Genomic DNA, 14,999 nt, shown 5'->3' with positions numbered 1-14,999 from the left:
TGAGTTCTTGATTTCACATGCATGTTTTCCCTACAGCCTGCTCTTAAGTGCAGTCCTACAGGCACAGGTGTTTCACATTAAGTCAGTCTTTCCACCAAAGACAAATTTCTCTAACAAGACAAGGAGAACAAAAGCCTCACACACACACACAAACCCAAAACCACACATCACTTACCGGCAGGAACTGCTCTTGCAACCTGTACATCTTAATAACAACAGAGGCAGGCAGGAAAACAGACAACTATACAAAAGTTTATTCAAAAAGTTGTGATAATAATATTTTTACAAAATGCAGGCTATAAACATTTGGTAGGATAATACATTCATCCAAGGTCTCAGGTTAGTAGCTCCCCTAGGAGCCATCCCTGCAGGACTAGCCTTCCTGCAGGCTGCGTGCTGGGCAGGCAGGCGGCACACCCGTGTCAGCACTGAGAGCTGCAGGGCAGCCTCCACCCTGAGCTCAGGCACCTTTGCTGTTAAGGCCAAGCTTGCTCACTCTCCTCCCTTTACAAGAATCCAAGAAGGGACCCAAACCTAAGCACAGCTCTTTAAGTGGTTACAGTGGGCATTTAGACAAATCACTTTTTAGACATCCTGAGTAAGTGCAACTACAGTTTAAGTTAATGGAAGAGGGATTTCAGCCTAACTTTACTCTCATGTTAGAGTGCAAAGTGCTGCTTGCATATTTAGGCACTTAACTTCCAGAGTGCCATTAATCCAGGCAGTTTCATTGAAAAGCACTTTCACTGTCCTGACTGTCTCTGACTGTAGATGCATACAAGAAAAACAAGGATTTTTATAAACACATCTTTATCTGATGTAATCTCTTAATATACTCAGTAGGAGTGTAGTTGAACATTGCAGTTTGTTTTAACCTACGTCCAAAACCAGAGTAGTAATGAAAAAAAATATTGAGGTCCTGCAGATGGCCTGTGTCCACAGAAAGAGAACAGTTGAGGAATATTACCTAGGTGTGAATTTGAATGGAATTACATGGCTATTGCACAGCATAAGGACCAAAATAATTTAGGGCCTTAAATATAAACATACCCTTTGATATACTGAAAACATCTCACCACTTTAAAATGCAGTACCACAGAACACAACTGTACATGTGTCTAAGTAAGAGTTTACATAATTTGAAAATTATTATAGGCCACTTGCATAAAAGGTAAATTACAACTTAGGAGTATGAGAGGAATACAGTATCTTAACGCTATGTCAAGAAATGAGAACGTTCCCATGTTGAAGCAGTTTAAAATGCATTTGACTCTTAAACAATGTGAAATGTAAACCTGTCTGTCTGCTTTGAAGAGGAGGTACCTGAAGTGCCATGTTTCCAAAGTCCTTCAGGTATGGATATTTTCTTGTTACAGGACTTCTCCACTTCCCTACTGGGACAAAACATACAAACTTTTCTCCTTAATAGCATCCTACAGTAACATTTTCTTACAGCCCCCATGATGCTGTTACAGAAGTTTACATTCTTCTTCCAGTACTAACGAGAATTTAAAGTGCATCTCAAATCAGGGAATCTCGAACTAATATACAAGAATCATAAGCCAAGCCTTGCAGAAGTATATTTGCAATATCGAATGCCTTTGGGTTTACCAGTAGGACCAAGTTCAGACAACGAAGAGACTCTTTGCAAATAAGCACAGCTACAGATTTGGCCAGATTTCTGAGTTTCTTTGCAAACAGAGCTGCACACGCATACATGGAGAGCAGAATTTATCCTACTGATAAACATTTAACTTGTTAAACAAGTTCAAGCTTTTGGTAAGTAAGTTTACGCTTTTAGTTCAGATGGTTACTTTTCCACACTCACTACTTTTCCTCACCACCTTTTCCAATTCACCCATTGGAGAAACACAAAAAACACTGATTTCTTAGTTTTTGTAGGAAGAAAAAAACCATTTCCTCTATAATTCTACCTTAAATATCTGCAGCTACCTGTGAAATCTTATACGCATCAGTTTAAAAAAAAACCTTTGCTGGTATAATACCAAGATACTTAGAAAAAAGCTCCATAAAGACAGAAAAAAAAGCAGCTCCAGTGTCACACGATTACAAAATAAGATTTAAAACAGAAAATGCATAGATATAGATTGTTTCCTCTGATTTTGCTAACTGTTTGAAAACAACATCTTGTTGATCTCTATGAGACATCACACCAAGTTTCAGTACCATCTGGATGAACAGATCAAAGTCACTACGTTCAGTGTGGTTGAAGAGAACGTGATCTTAAAGGCAAAAAACAATTGTCACTTGAACTAGTACATGGATCTTGCTGGTCTGACTGGAGCTCTGGGGGGAGAGGGGGTGCACCAGGGTCTCCAGGACCCGGGAGGATGGCTGAGAAGACAGTGCACTGTGAATTTCCCATCTCTGCTATTGGCAGATTCATTGAATGAAGAGAGACAGCAGACACAAATGCAGCAGTGCTATATTCTTCCTCTGGATGATGTACCTGGGTAGATTCTTTGTCTTTTGTTTTATCAAAAAAATTTGATTCATCAGAAAATGATCTGGAAAGGTTATTTGTTCCTCCATACAGTGAGGTCATACAGGTGCTGCAGCTTAGACCTAAGACAAAGAAACAGATATTGGATTTAATTAGAGCATGGTGCCCTCTTAAAACTGTGATCTGATTTAATTAAGGCTGTCAGAGATCAGTTGTCTGAATTTTTAACAGACTAACCTCTTCATTTCATCTATGACATCCAATATTCATGACAAATTAAAAACCTGACATGCAGGTTATCTAGGCTGATGAGAATGGTTTCTCTACTCCTCAGTATCAGCTAATATTTGTCAAACATGCCCCATAATTTAAGGTTAATTTTAGAAAGTCACTTTACCTTTTCAGCCCAACTTTTGTTACATTTTTCTGTATTCTTCAAATTTTTAAAAGCTTCAGCTGCATAATTCTGCTCCAAAGTGGACAGCCTGTGAAGGCTGTTTTACCTGAAGCCAGAGAAAACTTCAGGCCCTTTCTCTCTAAGGTTAATATGTACTTCTCTCTTCTTTATTTCTCTTCTGATGGGTGTGGAAGTAAAGCTCTGGTGTAGAATACTTTCTTCCTTTGCCTTAAAGTACGAGTACACACAGTCACTTCAAGCTCTGTGTGTCAACAAAACCTCAAAACAAATATATTTACAGAGTCAAATTTTAAGTTCTAGCATTGAAAGCATACAGGGAACTCCCCTCAGCTTGCATTTGCTGGCATATCTTCTGCTGAGGTGCAGTGTAACAAAACCAGAGCATCCTGCCACTGCAGCAAATAGCTTCAAGAGAAGTGCAAGATAACCACCTATTTCTGAAAAGCAAAACCAAAATAGGAAGACAGACTTATCCACCATAACAACACAATAGGTTTTTTTTTTACAATTTGTTATTTATGATGTGTTCAGATAGTAAAAAGGCAAAGCCAGGATACATGCACTAGGATCTTGAACCCAAACTGGTGATATTTCCAAATGTTGTTCCAAACACTAGAGGAAAACATTAATTTTGAACTGAAATTTTGCAGACCCTCAAAACAAAACTCATCTTTTACACAACATTATTATAAACCTGTTACCTTTGATAGCTTCAAGCTTTTCATTTTTGACTTTCAACACTACATCAGTTATCTTTTGTAACAGGAAGTTTTGTGTTCTTTCTCGTCTGATAGATTCAATCAAAGCATCCAGTCCCTTTGGGTTTTCTGCTAAGTAGTCCAATAACTTCCCAGTTTTTTTCCTACTGGAAGATCGAGCAGAAATTTCTTCTGTGTCCTCTCTAGTGAGTATTTTCTTTGAACGCAGGTAATCAAAGTGTCTCTCAGCTATGATTTTATCACACAGGTAAGGACGCATCCTTTCTAAAGCCTGAAAAACAAAACAAACAAGTATTAGCCAACATTTCACTGCATTTAGAAGTCTGTAGTTGAAACATATATGATTTTGATACAGGTTAGCAGAAGAATTTTTAAAGTTGTCACTATGTTACTTAGTTAAAATTTTTCTCAGTGTAAAAAAATTTAAGTTTAAATTTTTAATTATCCTTTTCATTAGTTCTTTGAGTGAATTCAAGAGTTCTAATGCATGTTAAGAAGTAAGGTGACTATTTATAGAAAATGTTAATTAAATCAAGTCTGTTGTTAGCATATTTTAAAACAGTCAACAGGTAAAAATGAAAAGAGATTATATCAAACAGCACCTACTCCCTTTGTCTACATACACTCATGCTCACTGACCACACAATAATCACATTTCCATACTATTTGTATCCATGAGGTACAACTCCAAAATACTGCAGTTGCTGATATTTTCTGTACATTGAGCTGAAGCAGTCTCAGAGCAACAGCATGAATATATTCAGTTTAAAAGGTTTGTTAATAAACACCACTATTGACAAGTCCAGCAGATTGCTGGAATCCAAAACACATGCACCTTTGTCCTTAAAGGTACATACTGTCATGAACGTTAATAGCTGCTTTTTGTCTTCAGCAAAATGCCTTCTTTTGGTTCAATATTTTAGATTAAACACCTGAAGCACCTTCAACACCTCTAACATGGTGCACAAACCACTGACAGTTCCTGAAATTCTGATGACTGGCAAAAGCAAAATTACTCTACTCCCCTCTGCACCGTAACTTCAACATATAAGTATAAACTGGTTGCTTGAGTCCCCTCTATAACCAGCAAAAAGGAAAGAGGTGGAACAGTTCATCCATGTAATGTGACTCCATCAATCATCCAAAGCCCCCAACATGTCATCAGCATTGCATATGGTAAACCTGAGACATCTGTCTGGGAGCACTTCAGCAGCAGTGCCACTTCCCATCCTCAGGAACTGTTAACACCTGGCAGCAGACCACATTCCCTCCATGATCATCTTCCTAGAGAAGCACACTTAACTTTTGTGACCCTGCTCTGTATCAATGCTTTTTTATGTCTCAACTCCTCTTCCCAGTTGCAAGACTGCAACCTTTATAATTCCTCCTCAAGACAAGCTTACCCAACCCGAGACGTCCTTGCAGGCAGGTTTGCTGAAGTCTGCTGTCCCCTCACACACACAGCCCTTCTGCTAATGCAGCACCCTGGCTCGCAGTGACCCTGCTACTGAACAGCTGCTCTGACAGCCACAGGAATTTACACTGAACCAGCACACTGCACTGTGAACCCACAACATTTAAAATCTGAGGGAAGAAGCTCTAAAGTCAGATTTATTGGATTGCATTTTGATAAAAGTGATGCTATTGCAGTCTATGTGAGGTTTCCATCAAGTCCTCCAATTAGTGTGGGAGGACCTGCAAGGATAAAGGCTGAAGTGACAATCACGTGTTTCTGTGGGATGCAGCTGTGGGTTCAGTCACTGACATAGAGTAACATACACATTGTGTTTTATGTGTATACATAGTCTGCCTTCAACAATTCCTGCCCATTTTTGGTGTTAACTACCAGATGCCAGCTACTGCAGGATTACCCTGTGGCTGCACAGAAGCAAGTACTAACCTGAAGAACATGCTTCACAGAACTATGACAAAGCATTTAAAGAAAATCACATATGCACAAAGCTACTAAGCAACCAAACCTAAGAGTCCTTATTGTACTTTAAAGGAACATAAAAACCCCAGTAAGTCAAAATAAGACACTGTAAATTGCAAACCAAACTGTGGAAGGGCAATAATTTATAAACTGTGATTTTATTTTTTGAATTAACCAATCAGTTGCTGAACTTGGTTAGCACGTTGCTTGCTTCCCAATCTCCCAATGAGATAAATTAACCCAGACTGAACCCGGATAAAGTATTCAGTTGGATTCCAGATGTCAGTGAATAAATATGGGGAGGAAATCAGGAAAATATGCAACAGTTAGCCTCAACAGAAAGTATTTAACTATATTTAATGAAGATACTCACACTCTGTAAGAGAGAACCCTACTGACACGAGGAGTAGCACACACCTTTGCAGCCAAGCATTGGGTACTACATTAATCCCTCATCCCGTCTGCTGCCTCCTGTGCCCCGTCCTGGTGCGCCGGGAGAACGGACCGCTCGCTGCGCTGGCCTTGGAAGAGCCACAGGGGCGGGCCGCTTACCGCAACACGTAGGGCAGCCGGGACTTCGGGCGAGCACCGGGCCCAGGGCGAAGTTTTTGCGAGTCCTTATCAGCCTCAAACCGGGCGGCCTCCGGGGGCGCAGAGCCGCCGCTCCCCGCGCCGCGCGGAATTCCCCGCCGCCTTCCCAGCAGCGCCGCCGGGCCGGGCCCGCCCGCCGTGACCAGGCGGGGGCAGTGGCCGCCCAGTCCCTCCCGCCGCCCCCGCTCCGGGCCCGCCATCCGCTCCGGCAGCGCTTCCGCTCCCCGCAACCGGGACCCGCGCGCCGCTCTGCGCCCAGGCCGGGCACCGGGGCCCTCAGCCCAGCCCGCCACTTACATCCTTCTTCACCTCCGCCATCTCGTCCTCCGTCAGCGGCCGCCCCACGGCGCCGGAGCTCGGCCACGAGCCGGGCCCCGGGCCCTCCATGGCGGACCCTGCCCGGCGCCGCTGGGGAAACCCGCCCGGGGCGGCGCTTCCGGACCGGGCCCCGCCCCCGCCGCCCCGCCAATGGGCGCTCAAGGTCCGGACCCCGCCCACCAGCGCGTGCGCGAAAGGGCGCGCGGGCAATGCCCATGTTGGGCGGTGCCGCCGGGACCGGAGCGAGGACGGGATACGCTCCCGCCCGCTCCCGGCATCTCCCGCCCGCTCCCGGCACCTCCCACCCGCTCCCACCATCTCCCGCCCCCTCCCACCATCTCCCGCCCCCTCTCGCCTTCTCTCCGCCCACTGACTCCCGTTCCCGGCTCCGCCCGCAGCTCTCGGCGGGAGCGGCCGCCGCTCGTTCGGGTCCTGGCACGTCGTGGCAGCGGCCGAGAGTGATGGTCGGTGATGGTACCCTGCCGGTTTTGGGGACCGGCAGTTTTAACCCTCCCCGCTGCCCGGGGCTCTGTGCCGGGCCAGCGCCGGCGGGAGCCGCTGCCCCGCGCCGGGCGAAGGCTCAGGGAAAGGACGGCAGCCGAAACATCATTTAATCCATGTTCTTTCAGCTGCCGAAGGTGGAACTCGGGCTATCCCTGCACTCCGAAGACTTCGTTTCCAGCAGATAAACATGAAAGCGAGTGAAGTAGAAGCGATCGATACCGGGGTTTGCTGTCAGTAAGGCAAAACTACCAGTTTTACGGGTAGTTTTAGTGTTTTGCAAAGTTCTTTTCCTTGACATTCCTGTTAATGAAAACGTACTTCAAATACTAACTGCAATGATACCTAATTTACATTCTCAGTTTTTCAATAAACACAAAGATCCTGCCCAGAACACTTGACGAATAAAGTACTGGCCACCCGGCGACAGGAGTGATCGCTGCAGTGCTGGGTGTTAAAATCACAGCCAAGCCCCGCACCCAGCCAGCTCTGCTCCTGCCACTGCTGCCCAGGGGAAGCTCCTTCAGACCCACCCTCGCCATCCAGCCCTGCAGACGTGATTGTTGGTCATTTGGCAGCACAGCTCTGCTCACAACCCAGCTACTTTTGTGATGTTATTTCCACCCCAAGAAGCCTTTCTTTGCTGTAGTTCATTTGAATTTCTCTAAACTGTCTGTGTATCTCTGGATTAAGTATCTGAAATACAAATTAAACTCTATCTCCCATTTTCCTGCCCAGAGACTGCAGGGCAGACTATTTTTTTTTCAAGTCCAAGTGCCTATGTTGATCTTCCCTAATCCGTGCTATGCACCCAAATACATGGAAAGGCTTTGGATTCTCTGATGCTTCCAGAGAGTTGATTGTGGCACTTCTGAGACAGAGGTAGGCATCTTCCCAGCCCGACTCCCATCCTTGTCTATTAAACCACATGCCTTCCAGCTCCCCCTCTTCAAGGTGAACTATATTGTGGACTTTGTTGGCTCTGTACAACAGTGCTGATAAAAACATCTATTATGCATTCTGGAGGTAAAGTATTTGTTAATAACCTTGCTCAGCGAGAGGTGCAGTTCAAAGCCACGTGATGTCTGGAGGGTCAGGCTGTTGATTCCTCAGCCACATAAGAGACAAACTGGAATGCTTTAACTTCAGCAATCAGGAAGAGAGCAGGCGGTTAGAGAATACAAGAATGGAATATATTTTAGCAGACTTAATGCCAGTAAACCCTAACAGGATATAATGGTCCAGGCAGCAGGAAGAAGACAACTCTCTGCATGAAACTCATTTCAGAAGGGTAACAGCCACCTGATATTCAGAAGTGAGCCTCAATGTAGAGTGAGTTATGGGTCATTTTTTTCAAGGCAGCTGGGAAGACTTTGGACATTGCATTGATTTTATGAGTATGTATGTACGTAATGTCTATCTAGTATAAATTTCTAGAGTAATTTTCCAAATAAATTTTGGAAACTGCTTACAAGCTTACAACCCAGAGATGTTCACAAAGCTCCTAGAAAAATGTTATAATGCTGTCACAGTTTGTGGGAAGACATCAGTTGGTTTTTCAGAGCTGTGACTCTTTCGCCTCTGCCCTCATTGCTCAACACTGTCTTCAGGCAGTCTTACTGCAGAGCAGAGGCCTCTGCCTGGCAGCTTCATGTGCTCTCATCCCATTCTCTCAGGAACACCCCTGTGACAGCTGTGGGACTCTATATCCACAATTCTTTAAGGAGTAGGAGGAAAGCTGCCAGGCAGAGAGAAGGAGAGTTTGGTTTAGTTATAGATCGAGGGTTCTGCCCAAATTCAATAGATATTTGCAGCAACCAATTGCAAGTTTTCAGCTACTACATCACAGCAATTGACCTACAGGTAATGAATTTTTGGGGGTGAGGTTGCTGAATGTCTGGATTTGATGATGCAGGAGACAGGCTTGATGCTTTTTCAGCAACATATACTTACAGTGTGGAGTGAATCCATACACTGAAGTGCAGAAGTCTCTAATTGATGAAGTAATATTCTACAGCTAAGTTTTGCAAAGAACACTCTTTTTAAATTATTATTATGACTTTGCTTTTGAAGGTTGGATAGTCTCTGAGAAACTTATTAATGTGGCAAGTGGAAGTGGCTTGGATAGATTTAACTATTGCCATTTAAAAACAAATTCAAGTAAATTGATACCAACTCTCCTGTAGATATGGGTACACATGTTATTGCAGTAGTTTACGATATTAATTGAATCACACTGAATGTATCCACATTAGACATAGCACTAATTTAAATATATTAATATAAACCCCATACTTTTAACCAGTGTAGTTAAGTTAGTATAAAGGCTGTATTTTGATCAGCCCTAATGAATTCTTCCCTTGTCCCTGCTTCCCTGGCAAGAAGAGTAATAGATTATGGTGTGTTTCAAATCCTATTACTAGCAAAACTGTACGGTTTGAAAGTGATCTAATTATTTTGCCACAGTTAATTAATTAATTCCTATTCTGTTAAATTATCTTGGGTTTCTTAAAAAGCTGAACAAGTAACGTTAAAGTCTCCAACAACGGACTTCTGAATGGCCACAAGATGGCACTGACGGCCCACGAGCACTTACGAACAGCCCATGAAGCCTGGAGTAACCGCGTCCTCTCTAGAGAGCCTTGATCCTAATACTGTAACCTACTGGCATCAGAGCACCGGGGTACAGCCAGGGAGTAGCCCCATGGGCAGTTTGTAGAACACAACAGGTAGTATTTAGATATAAAACATGAGACCATCTGTCTTGCTACCACAAAGTAACGTCTGAAATGTAGTCACATCTCTCAACATTGTGGGGAGAAAAGACGCGAGTTATGGGAGGAATTTAACCAGAACAGGAACACCACTAAACTTTTGTAGTTTCACCTTCTGTAACTTACAGCGAATACAGGAACTACAGAGAACCAGACTATCCTATGCTAACATCTGTTTATTTACCTTGGACAGTAATAAAATTTAGTCACAACAATTGTATCTAGAACTCATAGGCAGTTATCTCCTCTCTATACACTATTCTTAAATGTAGAGTCTAAAATTATGATTTGTTTTTAGAGTCAAGATTTCTCTTAACAGGCTTAAAGGTTTTAGTGCTAATGTCTATAACTGGCTTTGTAACAAGCTTCCAAATAAAAAGACAGCATGAAACAGTATTAAATTAAATACATATACTTTCAGTTCCAAAACAAGAAGCACAAACTACAGAGGGCACGGTACAACTGACACTTTATTCCTTCGTGATGGGGATATATAGCATTGAAACTGCAAGAGTCACCAAAAAAAATTAAATCAAAGTGCAAACCTCTATTAGAACAGATGATGGAATGTATTCATGTTTTTGGCACAAAAAGTGGGGAACTATATACTGCAACAAGATTTGAAGTTTAATGAATGTAACGCTTCTGTGTTCAGGAGCCACATTTGTGCACTGCAGAACAATACAATGTAAAACAGTGACTAACACAATTCACATACAACTCTATTACAGTTTACATCACACGTCCAGTTAAAACTTCTCTGAAAATACATGAGGTCCACTGATACTTTGTTCACAATCACTTAACAAATACCATTCTTTAAGCAGGCTCATCTTTTCAGCTTCCTTATTAACAAAACAAAAATAGAGAATCTTAAATAGTAAATTATTTTCCTCAAATGGTTCCATGTGAATGTTGATGTTTTCTATTCATTTGGCTCTGACTTCATTGATATAATGTATAAGAAGCTGAATAAAATCAAAAGCTCATTTTTTCCCCATCTTTCATCTCCAATTTGCTGTGAACAAACAGTGTTCTGTACACTGACTTTTTGTTTTCAAAACTGGACATAGTGGTACCTATGAGCTCTATATCTATCCCATGGAAATCAGCCAAAAAAATCAGAGCATAGCTTCACACAGTGGCACCTATTTCAAACTGAATATTAGCATGGTAAACACAAAAATATATAAATGGAAGAATTCAAGTTTATCTTGTAAGGTACAGTATGCATTCACATTTTCACTGCAAGGAGAAACACTGTATTCACATTCTGTTGAAGAAAGGAACCCACATATCGCAAATCTCCCTAAACTCTTAGCAAAGATAACATCCGTGGTATCTATAATGCACATTGTAGCTCTTTCATTTGAACTGAGCTAAAGTGATTGCTCAAAGGAAGAAAACCTTTGATGAGTAATTCAAGCCCCATTGCTGAGCTATTAACCACAAGAACTTCTGTACTGGCCTGCTTTGTCATATATCCTGGCAGTTGTTATCAACTGTATTATGTGGGCAGCTATGAATGTTCAGTGTCTCATCTTCTTTTTTGGTTTGGGATTTTATTATTTATATTAATCAAGAATGATGATTTATATCAGGCATCTGAGAAATGTTCTGGTGACAAAATGCACAGGACACCCATTAGATGCACATCTTGTCACTGCAGAAATGTCCTCACAAATTAATACTTTGTTTGGGCAACAACAACAATAAAAAACAACAAAAAACCCAACCAAATGAAAAAAGGCAAAAAGCAGAACAAGAAGCACTTGGCATGATTTTAGTTTTTAGTACCATACTGCAAATGCACAAACTGAAGTGCTTTATAATGCCAGAATAAAGACTAACACTAAAAGCGGTAAGGTGAGGGCGATCCCACTAACCAGCTTAGGCAACTTTTGGCATCACACTAAGATATAATTTAGTGTGTCTGTGTTAGGAACTGTGATAGCTACTGAGACCAACAGAGAGAAACCAGGTGTGGTTTTAGAGCACCTAAATTTTGGGCCTGAAGTTTGAATACAACTTGAAATTAACAGCTGAAGGAATTCAAGTCCCTCAGCCAATCCTTGCTCTTTCTGTATACCAAAATGCAGCCCTGAAGCCAAGGAACTCTAAATGGCAATAGATGAAAAACCAACCTCTCGGTCTATACAGATGTTTCTCATCTCTGAGATCCCAACTCCTCCTCTCCCTCCCCTGGGGAGTCAGGGAAATGCATTGTCACCCATTCTATTGCTTTCAAGGACACAAGGCATCAACAATATCCACCACAAATGTTTCTCTGTTCTGGAGTAATCTTAAAGAAGAGGAGTCACCCTTGTCACAATCTGGATCTACAGCTCCTGTTGACAGTCATCCTTCCAGCTCAAAAGAAGTTGCTCAGACCCAAAGCAGATCCCTCAGTTTCCCTCTCTCATGGCACCTACTCAAGGAGGGAGTGAGTTTAGGATAGTCCACCATGGGTTGGGATACTTTGGAGTGAACAGTGAAGAAAGAACAGAAAAAGATTCAAGTAAGGAGAACTGAGGCAAGAGAAGGCAAAATCACTCAGGATTAAAAGGGAAAAGTGCTCATCATGCCTTGATAAGCAAACTAGAAATGAGAGTCTGAGGAAGAAGCGACAGGTGAAAGGTAAGAGGGGGTGGAAGGAAAAGTAAACCACCACAGAAAGATTTAAAGATAAATAAAGTAGAAATCCCACAGCCTAACACTGTCCCAGTGTAGCTGGGTGCTCTGGCTTCCCAGTGAGGGAAGGCAAGAGGGACTGAAGGACATGGAGAGGGGCCAGGCCCCAGGAGGTACATGGACAGGTCTGTTTTGGCTTTGTCTGACAGCTCCCATGGCTGCACAGGTATTCAGTGGAGTACAGCTTGCCTCTAGGAAGTCACAGTTCAATACTGCAGGGTCACTTTTTGGCACAAAATCCTTGTTTAATGATGCGTTATTTTGAAATTCATGATACTTTATCAGGTATTTAAAAAGCACCAGGGGGAGGCAGAAAAAGATTCCCCATTGCAACGTTTACATCCTTAGAGCCTGATCACCTGGGTCAGGCTTAAATAATGGTGGCATGGGAATGGAAGAGACAAAGGGGAAACATTAGGATAACCTTTTGGGACAGCGCAGTCATAAAAAACCACCCAAAAAACCCACTTGCTGTTTGGCTGACTGAAGACTTCCTTTGGGACATGCTCTTTTTTTACCTAAGATGTGTTTGCTCATCATTGCTCTCTCCCTTATGATACCTTGTGTCATCACAACATTCAGTGCACCCACACAGCATCAGGTGTAGTCTGGTAGCTGTTAGGAGGTTTTTCTCCTCATTAGCCACTGAGATGCAGTAAGGGATACAACTGAGGAGTACTTGTGGATATGAGTACTTGTGTTTTCTCCTGAACAAAAAAGCACAGAGGTTTCCAAAGGATATCCAAGTGTGTGCTTGGTTAGTACTGTTTGCTTTCCTGCAGACCACATTGCCTGAGCCCCTTCAGTCACTTCTTACTGGACCTTAGCAACATGCCACAAGTGGTTCAGGAAAGGTAGAGGAGATGCCTAGGAAGTTGGTAACATGTCCAGACTATTTGTCAGGCTCTGGAGAGTTCCCACTGCTGCCTCTGTTTGGGAATTCCTCCTATCCTTAGTTAACAAATGATTTAACAAGAAGCATGTGTATACAATGGTGTGTGCTTCACTTTGTGGTAGTGAAAAAAATAGCATGACTCAGTGGGTAAACATGTTGTGGAACCTGCTACAAAAATTATATTTGCTTTAACTGAATACCACAGTAAATATTCATGCAATTAAAAGAAAAATAAGATGGTTATTGTTCCAAGGAAAACTGCCCCAAGGGCAGATAAAGTACAAATGCCAAACTTTCAGGAAAAAATAGCTTCCCTTAGTCATGGGCATAATCCAGGAATAGCTGTCCTTCAACTCTATCACCCTTTTCTTTTGAATTTTGCTAGTGAGTGGCCTCCAAAAAAGGAGAAAACAGAAACGAGAAACAGAAATAAATTTTAAGATGTAAACAAAGAAATGTAAACCTCCCATACTTTAGATTTCTTTTGTAGGTTTAACTTTTCCAGAAGCATCGCAGTCTTTCATTTTTGTGGTCCAGAGGCTCCTTAGGATCTGGCCTTTTTATAAAAACTCTCCTCCCATTCTCACCACATCCAAAGTCATGGCATTAGCAGGAAACTGGGACCTGCATGTGCAGGGGGCATCTTGTGTGGCTGCACCACCCTTTTTTCTGTCATTCAAGTTTCCCAGGCAGATATTTCTCTTGAACGCTCCCATCAGAGGAAGCTTTTTTCCAAGCTGGTACCTTGTGTCTGAAAGTGATTCCAGCCACTGCCACAACTCTGCCCAGCAGCAGCAATGTGACATGGTCAAGACAATGAGCACAATCCACTGCCCGCTGTTCCAGCCACTATATGGAAAGCTTCCCTACCACACAAGATACCAGGTTCATGAGCCCACTGAGCTTTCTTCAATCCCCACAATACCTTGTACCACTGAAAGCAGAGAACTGAGGAAGGAAAAAAGTGTGCAGAGTAAAGAGGCAAGAGAAAAGAAGACAGAAGGGAACAGTGTAAAGACAACAGAGGTGCTTGACTGAAATACTGAGCATTAGCTAGGTTTCATAAAATTTTCACACAGATACGTTAAATCACTAAAGCTAGGGGTTAGCCATTTTAATTGTCTTCTGCTAGCCCACAGACTAACATACTTCAGAGTTATATGCCCCCAACAAACCCTACATCCACCTTAAATACCATCTGCAAAGACATAATAAAAATTCACAATGCAAAGAATTTGTAAACAAGGGTTAGTAGCACAGTGGTACAGTAGATTGTCAATTAAAACAATAAAAGTGTGGATACAGATTCGTCTACCTTGTGTGTAACATTATTGCCAGTTACAAGGGAGGGACTCTGTAAACTCATAATTCTGAAGCTTTGTTAATAAGCACAGCACAGCAGGTGAGTGACCCATCTACTTTCTCCAGTTCTGTGTTGGCTATTGGGATCAGCATGTGGTCCTTCAGTTTTTCAAATACCTGTTTAGGAAAGAAAACGTAACAGAAAATCACTACATTTTACACCTCTCTATTTCCTTCTTCTCTAAGTATTTACAGTATGAATTGGCATGGATTAATCAGCAGGTACTAAACTGTGTCATCACTGGTAATCAACACGGACCTTTACAGCACACATGGCCCTCTGGCTGTGGGATCCACATCCATCACACTGTAGCGGGAGAGCTGTTGCTATAC

At 42.4% G+C, this 14,999-nt stretch overlaps 2 protein-coding genes across 6 annotated transcripts in view; both read right to left on the bottom strand.

Annotated features, from left to right (window-relative positions):
* Nucleotides 1-239: 239 nt before the first annotated feature.
* BCL10 (BCL10 immune signaling adaptor) lies at nt 240-6,574 on the bottom strand. The gene is made up of 3 exons (XM_071565548.1): nt 6,423-6,574; nt 3,584-3,872; nt 240-2,586 (listed from the first exon to the last, which is right to left on the bottom strand). The coding sequence occupies exons 1-3, from the start codon at nt 6,510-6,512 to the stop codon at nt 2,219-2,221; spliced, it is 747 nt and encodes a 248-aa protein (XP_071421649.1). The 5' UTR covers nt 6,513-6,574; the 3' UTR covers nt 240-2,218.
* A 3,596-nt stretch (nt 6,575-10,170) lies between these two features.
* The window catches only part of DDAH1 (dimethylarginine dimethylaminohydrolase 1), a 91,852-nt gene continuing 87,023 nt past the window's right edge, over nt 10,171-14,999 (bottom strand). For all 5 annotated transcript variants that reach the window (XM_071565043.1, XM_071565041.1, XM_071565042.1 and 2 more), the window contains exon 6: nt 10,171-14,783. In XM_071565043.1, coding sequence (XP_071421144.1) covers nt 14,667-14,783 — 117 coding nt within the window. In that variant the 3' untranslated portion in view covers nt 10,171-14,666. The remainder of the gene's footprint in view (nt 14,784-14,999) is intronic.

This window comes from Pithys albifrons, chromosome 10 (assembly GCF_047495875.1).
Source record: "Pithys albifrons albifrons isolate INPA30051 chromosome 10, PitAlb_v1, whole genome shotgun sequence".
NCBI classification, from domain to species: Eukaryota; Metazoa; Chordata; class Aves; order Passeriformes; family Thamnophilidae; genus Pithys; species Pithys albifrons.
This window is presented reverse-complemented; position numbering and strand designations above follow the sequence as displayed.